We start from the raw sequence: 18,820 nt of genomic DNA, 5'->3' as shown, positions 1-18,820 counted from the left end.
AGAAGGTGTATGAACATGTTTACAGTTGTTAAAATCAGAAATCATTAAAATAAGACTAATAGGTACCAGTTCAATTCAGCATGTACAACGAGTCATTCTGTTATAAACAGTGCTCCTACACAGGCCTACTGTATACGTGTAGAACCATGTTCATGCAAATACAGTCTTGTTGTCCAGCAGGATGAACAATCAAGCATGTGAGGCTCCATCAGGGCCAGGAGCATGAGTGCTTCTTCAGTGCAAACTCTGACGTGTGCTATACAGGAGGACATCTGTAAACCAGAGTTAACTGAATTTATGTTTAACACGCAATAGACAACTGGAAGGTTATTTTACAGCATAAAGGATCTTCTCTGCTCCTTCACTGGGAAAATATTTGTCATTTTTATGCAAGAAACAGTAAGGTGGAGCCACATTTGTACAAGTTACATTTCCTGTTTAGTGTACGGACTATGTATTTTTAAGTGTTGTAACAAAGCTAGCAAGATGTTTCTCTCCACTGTTATGTTTATATCAGCAAGGACTGCTGGATGATTTTCTATTTGACACTGAGAAGTTACTGCTTGAAAACAGATTATTTAAAATAGATTATTTCTTTTTTCTGTTGTTTTTTGTATTTTTTAAAAAGATATCACCAAAAACTTTTCTTATAGGAAGGAACCATAATCTTCTCTTGGAGTCCAATAACCCTCATTATACAGTATGTGAAACATCTCAAAAACTACTGTATATAATTTGTTAGAATAAACTTTAGTTTTACCATATCTCACTCGAATTAGGTGTTGTATGAACTGTAGTAGTGGTAAAAGTTGTACAGACAAGACAGCAGTTGTTTTTATGCACATCCCATGTATTTTTATTACAATCTTTTTTTAATCTAGTGCCTCTGGTCCACAACAGTAATCGGTTATAATTTATACACTGCAAGAGAATCCCCACCAGCTGAAGCAGGTGCTTTTAGTGTCATGAAATAGGAATGATGAAATACAAAGGCATTATTACTCTGGTACTCTGGTAGATAAGAATTTATGCAACGAGGGAAAATTAGCTGTTGATTGGGATTAACATAAAAAGCAGACATACCATTGAGGAAACTGAGAAAACAAAGGTGTAGAAAATGTAAGAAGAAGCCAAGTTATGGGAAAATGGAAGACCCAAAGACTGCATCGGTGAAGGCTAAGTTACCCGTTAGCTCTTTCAAGCCATGTCACAAAAGAAAGTAAAAAGCCTTATGCTTTTTTCTTGGCCAAATACAAAAAGCAACACTGCGTGAGTATAAACTACAGACCTATGACATTGATAATAACTTCACAAATTAATGGTATAAAGTTCCGACAAAGTGAATTAATAGGGATCAAATACCTCCCGAAATACCTGCTCAGAATATCATCTCTTCCACCACTTTCCTTGAGGCAGGGTCCATTTCCTCTTGTGCTAAAGAGAAGCACTTTCGAGCCACACACTGCTGTCGAATGTCCTCATGGACCATCAGCTCCCCATACAAATAGACCCCCATAGCCTGGAAGAGAAACGCACACCATCAACTTGGGAAAACTGGACTTTTTCTTGGGAAAACTTTTGCTTTTTCTTGGCCAAATTCAAGAAGGGACACCATGTGAGTATGAACAACAAACCTATGATATTAATAAGAATGTCAAAAAATTAGTGGTATAAAGTTCCCACAGATGTGAAAAAATAAGGTGAACTAACAGGGATCAAATATATCTTAGATGGAAAACCACTACTGGTTTACTTAAACCGCAGATCATTTTTTTTCTGGAGGTAGTCTTAGAATGCTCACATTCTGAACTGGAATGTGTCTGTTTGGTAAATTTTACTATGACACATGTTTAAGAAAATGAATAGCATACTCAAAGATGGATGTATGAAAAAGACCAATGAAAAATTCTAAATGCCATTGATATGTGTAAAGAGTATAAAGATTAATTATAAATTGGGATGCAGTTTTCGGGATTCCTGTACCAAATGAAACAATCAATAAAGATTTTTTTTTTACTTTGTGAAACAAAATAACCCATATAAAATTCCAATCCTGCAGTATACTTCATTACTGACACATATTTGCTGTTTTAGTTAAAAAAATATGCTATGGGTTGTTAATTTAAATTCTATTATACTGTATGTGTTGAAGATTAAATTCATCTTAATGCTTACTAGCCTGCTTTAGATGCATTCTTGACCCTGTGAGTATTTAGACTTCTTAAGTTTTTATAGGCTGTGCACACAAAACAGAAAGGTATGTTAAGCTTATTGTTTCTATTTTTAAACGGTAAACCTGGAAATAATACCAAGCTGTAGAAACACTTGCATCAACAGGTGATATAAATTAAGGGGTGAGTACCCCCCCCAAACACACAACACCATAATGAATGCAGCTGACATGCTACAATATATATGAAAAGGTAGTAAAGCTTTTATCTGCAAGATATATGGTCAGATTATAACCTAGCCATCTAGTCTACTAAGGTGCTCAGCTTCCATATCTAAATTTCTAGTAGCATGAGTTACTTTGAGGTTTAAATCATGTCCTTATCTCCCAGCTAAGAAGGAAGAGGGGATGTCTGCAGTTGTTGATAAGCCGTGCTCTTGCAAATCATTAATAATTTGGTATGGGGCGACAATGAAACAGTGCAGAAATATCACATGCACTAAATGCCATCATGAAAAACGATGAGAGGTTTTGAAATCTGAAAATTTATCTGCGCCATGAAGGACACCGGAAGGCAGTGTTTTACAAATTTATTTCCATCACTTCCGAGTTTGCAAAGTATAACAAGATGTTAAAAGTTTCAAACTGTTATTCCGTGATCTTCCAGAACTTATCCCAAAAGACCAGCCACCAGCTACAGTATGTCATTTTTCCAGTTTGCGTAATGATAAAGGACAGAGTGTAAGATGTAAAACATACAGTACAAAAGGTTGCAAAGAAGGAAGAGACCATTCGTTCCATGAAACATAGCTCATTTAGCTGTTAGTAAATTATAGCTGTTTCTTGAAACAAGGCAGGTTATGGGTTTAGACAACAGGGCTGAGTAACTTGTTCCAGATTGCCACAGCATTGAGTCTGAAGAAATTGTCTTCAATTCTTTAAGATCTTCTTCAGTCTTTAACTCTTTAGTTGAAACTCTGTTTTGTCAGTGCCTTGGATGATTTTGAATAGTTGAATCAGGTCACTCCTCTATTCTAAGACAAAAGGAATCGGCTGTTTTGGACTGACACAGTTTGACTTTCTATTAAGCCCAAGAATCAAATCATTCTAATATGGGCTGATTACAGATAAATATCATTTATCTCTTACATGGTAACCAAAATAGTACAAAATAGTGCATTTCCAGTATCCACAACATCCACACTTCAAACTACTGTATATATCCTAATTCGTGTTTGCCTTCTTTTTTGCCTCCTCACATTGTCTGCAAGATGTACAGTAAATGATGTCGGCGCAAACAATTAAAATATTTTTCACAAAAAGTTTCTTAAAGTTCTGTTTTCCATCTTACGTTTGTATTTTCTGTTTGCCACTTGCATATAGCACTCTGAAGTGCTTTTGCCTGGTGTTTACGCAATCTAGAAAATTCTCAGGTTCTTTTTGAATGTCCTTTTCAGCTTCCACAGTGTCCGTTATTCCTTCTACTTTGGTGTCATCTGCAAATTTGAGTAGTTTACTAAGTATACTAGAATCCAGATCACTGATACAAAGATAGGCTTTATATCCATTATTTGGCAGACCCACTGTACTCAGTATAGAATTTCTGAGCTTCTACAAAATGTCATGATGTCACTTAAATTTCACTTAAGTGACACACTAACTCCTTTTTATGTTGCATAACAGTGAAAAAAGACTTCTGATACAGGCTAACCATTACATATATTGGTTATTTATGTAAGTATATTACACAAAGGTGTCACCAGGGATTATCCACACACACATGTTTTCATATGTGGGCAACATTGCTGTTTCATGGGTCCTGGGTCCCTCTTGGGTCCTGGGTTCGATCTGTGTAGGTTATCTCTAGCCATTCTGGTTTCCTCCCACCTCCCAAAGACAGGAAGGTTAGATTTGACTGGCTACACTAAATTGTTCGCCAATTCTTTGGTCGATTACTTGATCGAATACGGCTGAAAATGCAGTAATGTGGAACATACAGGATAGTGACAATTTCAACACAGGTTTACCTGAGCCCTGACACACAGCTTCTAGAAGCCTGAAGAAAATAAGGATGTTTCCCATAAGTCTCTCTTTTTAATTCACCTCATTGCCCTATAAAACTACTTATTATGCCCTTACACATGTAACAATGAACAACAAACACCACATTGCAATCCCAAACACATTCAACACTAACCAGTCACAATAATCGCTCAGCAACACAGATCAGTAAGAACAAGCCACCATGCCTTCTAGTGTGGTCTGCTTCAGTTAATATGTTGAGCCGCAAAATGCCATAAAACTCATCTTAGAAAAATCACAGAAAGAAACAAAAATTAACTGGTGTTGTACCTGGTCTTGCGTTAGAAAATGTTCCACATCTCTGTACGCTGCAGTATGTTTGTGCTTAATAATTAGCTCACACCAGCGATGTCTCACCTGCAAAACAAAGAAACATTTCCTTAAACGCTGAGACTCCCTAGTTTCTCACTGATTCAGAACAACATGGATCAGCTGGTAACACCTGAAAAACATAATTTAAGCATCTGTAATTTACTGAAAAATGTTTTAAACCAAACAGGGAAAGAAGTGCATTTTATTTTCACTGAAGTGTTTTAGGAGAGAAGTGGGAGGTGCAATTTTGTACTTTTGAATGTACTTTTGTCAGAAGAGGCTGACAAAATGAGGGTTGCAGGAAATGAGGTACTTTCCATCCCCTCATCTGGTTGTCCGACATAATTGTCTGTTACAGAATCCTTCTCGTAAAGCACTCAGCCTGCATCTGCAATTGCAAATACAAACTCTTAAGTGAATCTATCTTTTAGCTGCTGGAGTGTAATCACCTAGATTCCCACTGGTTATAGCTGAATTTCTAACTTAGTCATATGTTTGATTTAAGTCTTTTACATACAGTTACACATGCAGTATGGACACTGAAAAATTACTGAATTCATCAGAACACCTTAACAAAGATACATGGTCTCAGCAAACTCAAAGGAGGTCCCTTAACAAGTATATTTTAATACACAATGTGCAGGAGACCCAGTACTTTTGTGAACGACCTTGTCCACTTAAACTGTGCAAATACTAATACTAGTATCATGCTAAAATCTGCCCTCATCTCGCATTTGAACTACTTCATTTAACTTACTGCTTCGATCTGTGTTTTTCCACTCTTTGTGGTTCAATTATGTGCAGCTGAGGTCAGCTCACTTGCTTTTCCACCCAGAGGAGAGCATCATAACGAGAGCAGCAGAGTTGCACTACAGTCCTGCCCTGGAGCTGCAGTCAGAACCAGGATGAGGGAGCAATTTACAGTACATTCCTCATACCTGAAACATGCTCTTTTTTGGAGTCATAAAGATATGCCAGTTCAGTTATAAGTAGCTTCAGGGACAGTCTAAGCTAAATTTGTAGCCTTTGAGGAAAAGGATTCCTGGACAGAAGTCACTGGAAGATCACATACGGTAACATTCCATTGGTAAAAACAATTTTCCCCTCAGTCCAAGTATACTTTAAGTCTTCACAGAACTAATGCAGTGGACAAAATCCATCTGCTTCATTTTCTCATTATGAGAGCATTAACCTGCACAGACTGAGAAGGTTTTCTAATCTAGTTTTCTAACAGTCTGAAAAGTTGCTGCTGCTGTTTTAAATGGCAGCAATAACAGGGGCTACAGGTCTCTGAAATATACAATAAAAAAAGTTAAGGCTTTAATTCCTAGAGCAACAACACAAAGCCACTGACGAGATTGGCTTTACAACAGTGCCTCAGCAAAGACAAAATCAGTCCTAGATGTTGAGATGTCATTCTACAGCTATGTTGTCTATCATGAGGTGACAGCTTATTTTTTCTGCAGTTTTGTTTAAGTCTGTCGGAATGGTTTCACTTATCTTCCTCAAGCTTTTGAAACGCAGTATTGAAATTATTCACTAATATTAGGAGAGAAAATATTAAGCTATTTTCATTTAATTAAGTTTGTAAGCACTTGCCTAGGGAACAATGGGCACAGCCAAGCACAGTTTTTCAATAAACTACTGTTGCTAGATCTGGACCTGCCAACAGAATCTCCCTGTCTGTGCCATGAGAAGGCTGACAAAGGGAACAATGTTTGGAATTCCTATCTGTTTTTGAAGAAAAGACAAACACATGGCTTTAAAACGCAACTTAAATGCTTACCAAAGACATTTATCAGGGAGCTGGTAGAGACAAAGGAATAATAGGTCAGTCTAAATTCTCCACTGGATTCCAGTCTTTTCAACACTCCATTTCTTAAGCCACTGTGCTTTCTCAAGGAGCAGTCAGCAGTGCAGTAAAATGATGCCTCACTTCTTCAAAAGGATCAATAGAACCACTGTTAATTCTATGCCCAGAGAGATCAGAGCCAGGCTTTGTATACTTCTTTCCCCTGTACTGTTATCAAATTTACATTGATTGCACAGATCCAAAGCTTCTGTTTATTTTGTACAAAGGGATTGTATCTATATGAACAATATGCAGAACCTTCAGGTAATTATATGTTTAATCACACCACATCATCGCCGTAGACTCTTCACTGTAATCTGTTTTTTTTTTCACATTCCAGAAAAATTATTTATATCCATTATTTATTCCCTTTACAATCAGTTCTAACATCGAAAATCGTTTTGTATAGGTTGTATGCACCTGTTATCTGTTAATGTCTGTCTGGCAGTACACGCCTCTTTAAAAAGTAAGCACCTTTAGTCACTGCACATTACACATTCAAGCATTCATCTAAAAACTTCAATGGTGCTTCAGAGACTGTCCCATGACTTGGAGGTAACGAGATTTATACAGTATGCTGGCAATTTTCTGCAAAGTATTTCGATCTAGGTTTATGTAATTTTGACCATCAATGTAACACTTTTAATTCAGATTCTTTTATCTTTTTGTGACAGTAAATATGAAACACTGGATCTTGGATACATGACCATGGCCATGCTCCTGGTATTCCTCTCATGTACCGTCACTGCACTCTTATAGTATGTGCTGAACGTAAAGATATTATTTTGCTGTGCCAGACTTGTTTAAACAGCTGAAAAGAAAAATACAAGTTCTTCAGAACCTATGTCAAACCGCTTCTTAGAAAAGGCAGTTTTTAAAAACACGTTTCATGTTTCCCAGTTGTTCTCCTGTACTCGTAAATCAGGTTTCATCTTAAAACTTCAAGTCAGTATGTGAATGTAAAGAACTATAGATCAAAGGATGTCCTGCACACAGCATTAACCACTCCACCACAGCTATCTGGCCAATCTGTCTGCATGCGTTTGGTGTTAGTGGAACAGAGGAAACAGATTTTCTGAAGGCCTCTGTTTACCGCGAAATGGAAAAATAAGGGAAATGATTTATCGAAGGTGGGAGGATTGACACTTTAGTCAAAGCTTTCACTCAATGCTGTTTGTGTTATTTCAACACAATGTCTGTAATCCAATATGCTCTAGCTATGTGCAGGGCTTTTGTTATAAACCAAGGAAAAAACAGCATTACGCACTACGGAGTCCTCCGCAATAAAAAAAATGCTACTTATTAGCAACATGTTGGAAACAATGATTCAGTTTAATAGCCAAAGTCCTCCCTTTGTCTGTTGTCGTGCTGATGATGTGCTGATAGACAGGTTTAAAGAGACGACCACGGCCCTTTGTTAGTACCTTTTCTTAAGGAAAATCTTTTCCAAGACTCGAAGAAAAGAAATAACACGTGCTAAGTCTCTACTAAAAATGCAGTTCTTTGAAAAGTGGAGAACGCACAGGAACAAAACAGTCTTGCATATGATAAACTCCAATGGTCTTGTCGCAGTTCTTCTACAGCTGGGCCAGCGTTTCAACACGAAGTGTGTAGGGCATGTGCAGATTCTCCTGGAGTTCCCAAGTCAACACACTGCCTGGGATTCCCAGATACATCATCTGTGCCAGGAATGAACTGGAGTCCCACAGATTCAGGCTCCTGCTCATGTCAAACAGTAGGCCTATTTTCATACACAACCAGGTGGATTACACTAGAGCTACTGTTCTCTTCTTAGTTGACTTGTATATACACCACTTTTGAACTTGTGAGTATTCTAATCAGTTGTCACTTTTATGTTTGTATTCATGGTTGATTCAACGTGCAGACACAACCTATATGTGTAATTTTCAAAGTCTAATATTATTATCCTTTATGTATTAAAAAAAAATTCTGAGTCACAGCATCTTCTACCTGCTTATGAAACATGTACTAAGAGACACAAGCAAAGTGTGTTTTATTAACTGTTGTGGTTATGGTGCATACATAGAAAGAATGAGTTAGAGAATAATGTTTTGCTACATTAAATAAACTCCATATTAATTAATTGGATGAAGCAAACCATGGAATTAAGTTAATTTTTAGTTAAACATAATTCCTAGAATTCCTTATTAAATTCCTTATTAAACATAATTCAATTCTACACTTAAACTGAGAAATTTACAGTGATTCAAATTACTCCTCCACAGAGGTTGGGAAACTCTTTTCCCACCATCTGACAAGTAAAGTGAAGGGATCTGACAAGCTGTTTGCGGAGATGAATCCAGAACTACATCATAGAACACAAGTATCGTTGTCTCGGAGGCTGTTGGTGCTTGATTATATTCTCTGTATGGACAGATGTACTGCAGACCCTGAGGAGTAAGAAAAACAACATTGTATTTTCATGTACTATGTGGGAGTGTAAAAAATAAAAAAAACAATACCTGAAAAGGAGACTGGAATGGAGAGTCGTGTAGTGTGGAGTATAGAAAAAGTTATCAATCCACGTTGGTCAAACTGATACCCTGGCGTCTTACAAGAATTGCCTCCAGGAGATCGATTATCTCCTCTCATTTGTAAATGTTTATTCCTTTATGTTTCTAGCTTGATCTCTTCAGTTCTCTGGTCAGTACTTGGGTAGGAGATCTCCTAAGAAAAACCAGTGGTGTTGATGGACAAGTAAGTGGCACTCTTCACCCGAACAAAAATACCAAGAATGAACCACGCTCCTGTATGGTGGCCAGACATTGTACTGTGGGAGTTACCATCCTTCAGATGAGACGCTGAACTACTTGGTCTTTATTGATCATGTGGCACTATTTGCAAGAGTAGGAGTGTTACTGCCATGGACTGCCCTAATTCCAACCTGGGCGTACCCAATACAGTCTACCTAAAGCTCACTTTAAATTTACTTTCAATTAGTGAAGTACTGTAATTTCGTACTTCTGTGCCTAATGTACCCAGTGGGTGCTATACAGTACTTGAGAGGTGGGTGAAGTGTGTTTCCTTATAACTGTCACATAATTAAAGGAAACACCTTACCTTTCAAAGTTATCATGTACTGATATAGTAACATATGAATTCTTCAGGGGTAGGTTATGACAAACCATTTTACACTTAAGTAATCCTGTTAATGCTGGATCACATACGCACTCTATAATACTGTAGGGTCATATAATACTGTAAGGTCATCTATTTTTTCCTTAACTGGCTTAGGTTTTAGGACCCTGTAATGTTTTTTAATTGAAAGGATTTACATATTTAATTTTCCTGCTTTTTGTCACAGCATCAATGTAAGGGTCCTCTTTAATTGGGTTTCTATTTTATTTAATGCTAATATTTTTATCAAAAGACATCCCCCCCCAAAAAAAACAGACAATAAAAAGATAGCGATATTCAGACTGAATTAATTTTAAAGTAGCTTTAGGCTGGAGGCGATCAGTCCCTCAATGATTTTGAAAGTTTCTCTTGCCTTAGGTAAAAAGAAAAATCAATTACTATGAATATTTTTAATCAGAGTGTTTAGTCAAATCCCGAGAGGCGCACTTGCCATGTGCAATTTGATTTGTTGCCATCGTGTATGGTTACCACATCCTTTATCAGAAATGCAAATGATCACTTTACATATATGAATAAAAGAAGGTGCTTTCGAAGCTGCTCACTAATAAACTGCCTAGTAAACCAGCCTGGAAGTGGCGAATATTTCTGCAAACCACAGTTGTACTGAAGGCCATCGTGCATAAAAACGACACGTTATGATTTACTGGAATCAGTCTGGGCAACGGTCTCGCATGTGACTGTCTGGGTCCCTACCCACATGGTGCTGGAACTGGGGTTAACAAGAGTGGCTCTTTCCTTGATATCCTTTGGGCTCTTTTTTCTTCTGCTAAATGGACACAGTTTCTTTCAGACTGTCGTCATAAATGTTTCCAGTCATAAGTATCTTCCACCCACATCTAAGTTAAGACTCCTGATTTGTTTATATTGGTCTTAAAACAATCTTTGCACCTTTTAAACTAACAACCAAGCTTCAACAGCATGCAGAATGCTGCCTTTGGTATAGTAAAGGCCTTTTCATCTTAATTAGCCAGTCCAATATGTTTGGGGCCTTAACTAAAATCCCATTATTAAATTAAATTAGATGAATTCTAATCTAATTTACCATCTATTATTGTTTAAAGAATTAATTGTTTATTACTATAAAATTATTTTAGGTGTATACAATATTTGCAAATTCAATATTTTTTTTCTCATCTAAAGTAAGACGATTGGACTACAAAACTACAAAGGCTATGACTGGACAACTACAGTCATTATGTCACAAAAACCTCCTACAACTAGGCTGCCCAAAAATGAATGTATGGAAAAGATTCCACAGGTTCCTAGTTAAATAATTCAGTTTTTTATATTATGCTTTCAAAAAGACATTGACACTTAAATACTTAAAGAATCGCATATGTAGGAAAATCAGAGCTATACTACCCTCAACTGCAATGACAATAACATTCATACCCCTCTTCAATTTAATCATACAAAGACAATGCTCTTTTGTTCTTCAGACACCAATGAGTATATACTTGTCCTTTTAAAAAAAGAAGAAAAATCAGATAGTCAGAAGGCATTTTGATTTGTTAATATTAAAAAACAAATGAATGACAGATTCTCAGGCTGTATTATTATAGGAAAGTAAGTTTTCCCCTCTCCTCCTAATCAATTGAATATGGGGCTGAAGATGGGAAATGCACTTGGGTGGGGGATGAAATATTTCCCCTTCCTGTACAGTATGTGAAGGTCTCTGGGATTCTTTGGAATTAAATGTACTATACCAACCAAAATGCTATACCAAGCATCTATAATTAGCTAATTCCCCCCTTTTTAAAATCCCACTTTGTGTTCATATACAGTACTGTACATTCCTATTTGTGGCAGAGCAGAAATTTCATTTTAAAAGACTACAGTTTCAGAATTCACAAAATAAAGGAGAAAAGGGACCTAGGATAGAAACAGAGGATAGCTGCCATGGATAGGGAAAACATTTTCTATACTTGTGTTTGTTGCTCACAATTTCACTTAAATGTGAGTAGGAGACACAAATACAGTGAAAAGGGAAGCTGGTAATCACTGTTCCATTTCCTCTTTTAACTGTGCCTACAGTAGGCCTCACCTTAACAGATTAGACCCCATCTTTCAGGTGAATGATCTTGTATCAGTTCACCATGTATGTAAAAAGCACCTCTTTGGATGGCCCATCTCAACTTCAGAATCTCAGGCAAGGTTGTCATAGGAAAATCAAAGCCCAAACTTATTGTTCCGAATATATTTAAGACCTTAGCTAAGCAACACCTTCAACCGATATGGTTTAATACAGGGAAGAACCCGAACATTTACTGTAACACATCAATTGCTTGAGCTCCTCAATGAGCTCTTAAACTCATTCAAGAATGGATATCTGCAAAAGGGGAACAATATCAAACCCAGTAAGACAGGCTAAATTATACCTTATCACTGGTAGTGAAATAGTGCATCAGCATCCAAAGAGACCATGTACTTAATTTACAAACATGTATTATAAATGCAATAACTGCACATTGTTCGTCTAGTGGGTAGAAGATATTAGTCACAGCTGAGATGTATAAACTAGTTGTTCCCATCCTTGGGTGTGTGCCCCTAGGCTTCTATTTTGGTATGATTTGGATAGATTTGACATATAATGTAAATCTTATTATTCCCTGTTTGCAATGTAATTCAACAGTCACACGAGATCCCCCCCATGCACAAAAAAATGCTTTTGACAAGATACTAGTTAACTGTTCCCAGGACACAGCCTGTAACACATAATGCCAAAATATGCATGAGTATTGACTGCTAGCATCATGAAAATTGTACACACGGTACCAAGCACGTTATCTTACATTAAACTCCATATACTGCACGAGCAAAATCTATTAACCAAGAAATAAAAGAACTAAAATAAATTTGAACATTTAACTGATTATTGAGCTAGGGGGAATAGAGATGATAAAATATTTATTATTCTTTTGTAAAGGCAAGACTTACATTTGGTCCTGCTTTTAACAGAGAACTAATGTTTAAAGCATCTAATTCTTATAGAGGCTTTAAAACACATTTTGGTATGAAAGACTATTTTTAGTGACTTTAAAAATTCCTTCTTTCATACCACCCGAATCCTATTGTCTGTCTGGTAGACTCACTCTGTCTTTTAATCAGCAAACATTTCTTCTCTCCACAACATGAGACAACTAAGGAATTCTACACACACAAAACATATCTGCTAAAAGGAGACCTATAACTGTCCCAATAAAATTTACTGCATTCAGTCTTTCAGCTCTGGTTGTGTTCTCAAACATAATAAATCCAAGAGTGAAAGAGGCGCACTGAAGTTTCAAAGCATAACTTGGGGACAAGTACTTTTGCATACATATTGTTCAAGCACAAATGGTTTATATTGTTTCACAGTAAAAACTTTTTTGCTTCCTTTTATCCACTTACACAAACTGATTACATTATGGTCTACCTTGAGGGCTCTCGGTACAGTCCATGAAGTTCACTCATAAAATATTTTTGCCTTAAGCGGAATAAACTTCTTACTGAATAGTGAGATTCTATTTGGTATAGTCTGTTCTCGGTCTGTGACTTGCAGGTATCACATTCTGTGTTGTCCATGTCACAAGACCACCAAATCAAAGGCAGTATACACACAGTGGTAATGACTGCGAGCGGCATGAATATTGTACACACAGCACCCAAGCACATTGTCTTACATAAAACTTTGCAGACTGCCTGAGTAAAACCTACAAACCAAACACTAAAATTCAGGCTGAACTTGAACATTTAACAGAAAATAAATGACAATTGAGATAGGGTGAAAAGGCGATGATAAAATATTTCCAATAGATATTAATCCACCACAAACCAATATTTATCCAAGTGAGGAAAAAAAACAGCACTATCTTTATCTTTAAAAACATTTTAGATCTTGTATGAATATCACTGAAGTTTCAGTTTGGACTCGTTTTTCATACTACTTCATTTATTTTTAGATGGAAGTTTGTATCTTCCCTGGAATTTCCTGTTGAAAACCTTCCTGTCTCTCTTTATAAACAGAAACTCAAATCCACTAAAAAAGAGGAAAAAGGTGGAATTTAGACTCTTAAAAAGCAGAGGAAATAATCAGGGAGCTGTAATAAAAATGCTGCCAGAATGTTACATTTAGACACAGGATGCCCTTGCTAAAAATCTAGGTTTTAAGCCTTTGTGGAATTAAAGATAATTTGCCCAAAACACTTAAGGTTGATACCATCATTAAAAAAGCACCAACATAATCAAAATTGTCCTAAAATATAGTATATTGCAAATATTATAGAAATGATTAATAGTTCATCTTAAGACCTAACATTTTTAGATGACAAAAATACCTTGGAAACAGTGTTTTCTCTATATATTGTTTCTCTTTTTACAAGGAAAGCATACGACTTTCTAAAAAACACTTGTAACCTCAACTTCCCTTTCATAAATGTTTTTAAGATCTCGCAAAGTTTTTATCTTCAGCATTATTGCTTGCAAGCAAGCTTGTGCATTCTTGCATGCACTCATTTAAAACAATTTGAAAACCTAAATTTGGTATGAATAGGTATGGCAAGAAATCAACAATCATGACATTTATAGCCTTCGCTAAATTACAACTGACGATTAGAAATATTTCACTCATTTAATAAAGTCGCTCCTTTTCCGCTACCCCAGATGACCACAATTAATTCTTACGATATTTGGAGTTTGACAAAGTATTTTGGCATATCAATCAAACATTGGTATGTTCACAAAATCTGTTGTCATATATTTCTACATACAGTATCATATCTTGCTACAGGTAGGAAATATTGACAATGCTGCAAAAACACTACATTAATGTGGGAGGCATTTACTCCTGTGAGGCTCTTCCATTCGGCACACAGGAATGATGGCAATAATCAAAGCAGTACAGGAAGGTAAAAACGTGCTCTAAATTTGGAACTGAATTATTAAGACAATCACATCCAACTACAGCAGGATCTCCAACCCTGCTCCTGGAGATCCCTAATACAAGATTTTGTATGTCATCATTGGAATCATCAATTTCTAAGACAATGCCACTGTGATTAAATTTAAGCACTATTCAGGCCTCAAGGACCAGAGTTGCCTTAATTGAACAGATTCATCAATAGCTTACAGGTGTTGTCAGTCTTTGACACCCTATAAGACTAACGGGCACAGTGAAGCACAGTGGGTACCAGTTTGAACTTGTGGGATCGATTAGCTGGTGTAGACACTGCTGTTGTATCTTGAACAAGGTACTGTAACCCGATTTTTTCAGTCCAACCAGCTGTATGAATGGGACCAGCACTGTGCCCATCTGGGCGGAGTCACATGCTGTTTGTTTGCTTAACACCACGGAAGCCAGGTGAAGCTCTGGACCAATGGGCCTCTGTGGCTCAAATATGGAACCACCTCCCTCCCAATACGACTTTCCAGGACCAGGGTTGGAGACCCCTGACCACCAGCAATTATTGGAACAACTGTATATGGGAGTTTGTTGCTCTGATTGCCTTGGCACTCATTTTGGAAGTTGCCTTGGATATGTGACACAAAACTATAATAAGAGGAGTTAATGCTAATCATACTAATGATTATGTTAGATGAGACTTCATTGAGAAGCCCAACACAGACAATGATCTTAGCTTTTGTTTCTTTGACTATTCTCATTCTTCATATGCCCCGACATCTGCCTCCTGCTGACCCTCCACTCAAATAGTTTGTGCCCTGAACTTCTTTCTGAATGTTAAACCCAGACATAGGTTTATACTGTAGGTCTGCTACAGATTTGTGTTCAAACATACTCAAAGCAAATATACCATATACTGAGGCATTAAATATGCCAGCAATGTGTAGTGGAGCACAGACTGCATTTTTAATGCTTCTCACTATATAGGAAGCCAAACAAAGTATGCTTGCATATGAAAAAACAGACTTTCTGAACTTGAGGTCAACAATGAAAAACAATGTATTTCCAGGGAGGTACAGCACATCATCATCAAGTAGGAAGGCTATCTCAGACTTGGTAGATGATTATACACTATATTTTCCTTGCACCAGCATTGTACTGGACATTTTTTTTATTTTCCTCTGTCACTCAAGAGGTTTCCTGAAATTGCATATCCTTCCCTCTTTTTTTTTTTCAAAGGTAAATTTGAAATTCCTTTTCCGGCAGTTCCACACAATGCCAGGCTTGACAGTTTGGGCTGTGAAGTTACCTCAGCATCCTGTGCCCGGAGGCTGTAGGTCCTGTCCAGACTCCGCAGTGTTGTCACGCTGAGCCCCGGCTCCTCCAACAGCAGCTCCAACAGCAGCACCAGCTGCTCGGGCAGGATCTGAGGACACAGAAGACACAGGGGTGTCATCACAGCCCAGTCCACATAGGAACCCCACGTGTGGGCTCCAAAGGCTAATTACAGATCGGTGGGCAGTGCGTTTCTGAAGGCACATACTGTAACATATACAATATATAGGAATAAGCAGAGATAATTCCATGATGAAAATAGAAAGAAAAGGCTTGTTTTAGCTTTGGAGTCGTGAGACCTAGAAAAACACTACAGCTCCCTATTCTAACCCTTGAAATAATATACAGTGCATACTGTACACAAAGACAGAAACACAAACATGCCATCTTTTGATATAATACAAATAATTAGATGTATATAAAATTGAGCATATACTGTATATAGTATATTAGTTACATTACATACTATTTTAAAACTCTTATGCTAAAATAATTTCAAGTTTTAGAAGAAACCCAAACATCTTTGCCACTTTCTGCATTCATTGTACATTCTTGAGCAGGACAGGCTAAAGGTATCTCGCAATGTTGTCAGTTAAACAGCAGCTCTCCACTGTACAGTATGTTGATAAATGCAACATTCCATGTCAGGTGAAGCTGTTTTTCCTAAAGCTGAGAAGAGAATAAAGTACAATTTGGTACTATGTCAGTATTTTGGTGATTGACAGAGTTCATTCAATCAGTTGAGGTTATATTCAGAAAGTAAGATACGAATGGCCCGATAGCATTTTTTAATTAGAGCTATCTCAAGGGATGGACAGAAATAGACCTGAGATATCAACTGTGTATCACTGCATGCTGTGTAACTATTTGAGAAATGTATTTTCTAAAAAAACATTAGCAGCACAGCAGTGAGAAAATGATGCTCTGGGATATGATACATTGGCATCACATTAGGCTGCTTTTACCAATAAAGTAACTTGGATAAGTACAGAATATTGCACTTCCAGATATGAATGCATATTCATCATGGCTATTTGCAGCCTCTGTGACTCATTGTCCTACAATTCTCTCAGTTTGATGGGCCAAAAGTAATGGGGCACCTTCATTTTTCTATCTGATGTTAAGATCACTTCAATTTTGATGAAAGTCTCTGTATAGACATCACATTTTGACATTAGTTTATTCATGTACTGTAAATATTCTCCATCAATGAAACCATACCCTTGGCTGATTTCCATTAAAAAAATGACTGTTAAATGCTTTGAAAAAGTAGAAATAAATCTGCATCAAATAGCAGGAAATCTTGCACCAAATCTTGCAGCAACAAAAGTTTTGTTGTCTTCCGGTAGGAATTCTTTTTTTAAAAGTGTGGGACAATGCTTTTCGTTTCTCATAATCAGACAGATTATGGCCTGAGAAAGAAGAGGGATATTGAGAGATGATACTGTGGTTTATTGGATCGTTCCTACTGTATAATATTGATGTTTCCACATCAAATGTTTATATTTTGTAGAATCTTGCATAGTAAGAAAGTGGTGAAAGACGTTTACGATTAAATTGACATACTGTACCATGCCTTTGGATAAGATAAAGTCTAATATACAATACCCTTTCCCTTTAAGAGATATCTTACAGATTCTAAAGAAGAAAAGAATCACATTTGTGTTCCAGTTTGCACAAGGAGCGCATCCTGGATCCCTTCAGAGTGCCCCTTTTCTGTCACATTTCTCTTTTTTCTCATTGGCCAGGTGTTGAGCTGAAATGGGCCATAAATACTGGCCAGCGTTTCTCTTTCTCTCATAAATAGAAGCTAAAGCCAATGCTGTCTTGTGTGAACTCAGACTCTGTGTTACCTTTTAATCAAGCTCTGACGAGGAACAGCTCTTCTTCGTCTACAGAGGTCCCCTGTCTGGGTCTCAATATCACATAATTCCCCACTCTACCTTGGCATTAAATACATCTCTTTATGTACTTGCAAGGGACATGTAGTAACCTCCTCTTTCTGGATCAATTAAAAACTCCCATTAAAAATGGAAACTGCCAACTGTTGACAGTAATCAATAGATAAATGGGATATCTAATGTTGTTTTGAAATTATGGTCATTTTTTTTTTCAGTCTTTAAATGGTTCCAATGTACGAGGGCGCAGCCATAAATTGAAGGGGTCAATGAGGGAGGCAGAAGGTTGATCTTTCTGTTTTTCACCATGGAAATCTGCTCAGCCCATTACCCCCACTGTTGTTTTGGGACAGACGTGAAGGATTTTAGTAAGAAGGTTACATACAACATGGGAAAACATTCATTTCTAAACCCTACTACTTTTCTGTGTTTTTAAAGCACGGTGGTAACCTGCTTTATATTACCTGGTGGTAATATAGCTTAAAGATTTTAAAAAATAATTTGAACAAAGGTTTCTGGTTAAATGGAATTATTTCAAAAAACTTAATTCCTACTTACACACAATATGCATTTATGGTGTTTCCAAAATATCTTCATGTTTACACCCACTGAAAACCATAAGGAAATTAACACATTTTCTCTCTTAATCAATTATATATTGATAATTCATTACCTCATTTAGTATAATTTTACAAATGTCTGCCTTGTAAAAAAACATTGGTGCGTATGCCTCTTTTCTTCATAGCCTTTGTGTCAATAGCACAGCTGTCCCAAGTAATATGTGCTTATGTTTTCACCCTTGCAATGGTGATGTATGAACGCAACCACACAAGTGAATTTGCATTCATTGCATTGTATAATGCTGTACCACGGGAAAAGAGATGGAAAGGTACTTTAGGATGGCCAAGAGAAGCAATGACAAGAAAGCTCTAAAGTGTGGTCTCTAAGCATGTGGGGTTCAACCAGCCTCTCACTAAGCTCAAGAGAAAGGAAGCGCGCATCATCACCTCATGATATGTAAACCTTCAGCAAAAACCCTACAACACTGAGGGACACTTCCACAAAAAAACAGCTCTGGCTACTTAAAGGATTAGATGTCACAGAATGCACATGAACTGAATTACAGTCATCCG

The 18,820-nt window shown here is 37.0% G+C and overlaps 1 protein-coding gene across 2 annotated transcripts in view; it reads right to left on the bottom strand.

Annotated features, from left to right (window-relative positions):
* Positions 1-18,820, bottom strand: part of aopep (aminopeptidase O (putative)) — a 137,121-nt gene that overhangs the window by 6,975 nt on the left and 111,326 nt on the right. The window contains exons 13-15 of one of the 2 annotated variants that reach the window (XM_088910657.1): positions 15,764-15,880; positions 4,523-4,609; positions 1,363-1,519 (exon numbers count right to left, since the gene is read on the bottom strand). In XM_088910657.1, the coding sequence (XP_088766783.1) occupies positions 1,379-1,519; positions 4,523-4,609; positions 15,764-15,880 (345 nt within the window). In that variant the 3' untranslated portion in view covers positions 1,363-1,378. The remainder of the gene's footprint in view (positions 1-1,362; positions 1,520-4,522; positions 4,610-15,763; positions 15,881-18,820) is intronic. The other variant, XM_088910658.1, reaches the window with a different exon arrangement.

Source organism: Atractosteus spatula, chromosome 3 (genome assembly GCF_055471065.1).
Source record: "Atractosteus spatula isolate fAtrSpa1 chromosome 3, fAtrSpa1.hap1, whole genome shotgun sequence".
NCBI classification, from domain to species: Eukaryota; Metazoa; Chordata; class Actinopteri; order Semionotiformes; family Lepisosteidae; genus Atractosteus; species Atractosteus spatula.
This window is presented reverse-complemented; position numbering and strand designations above follow the sequence as displayed.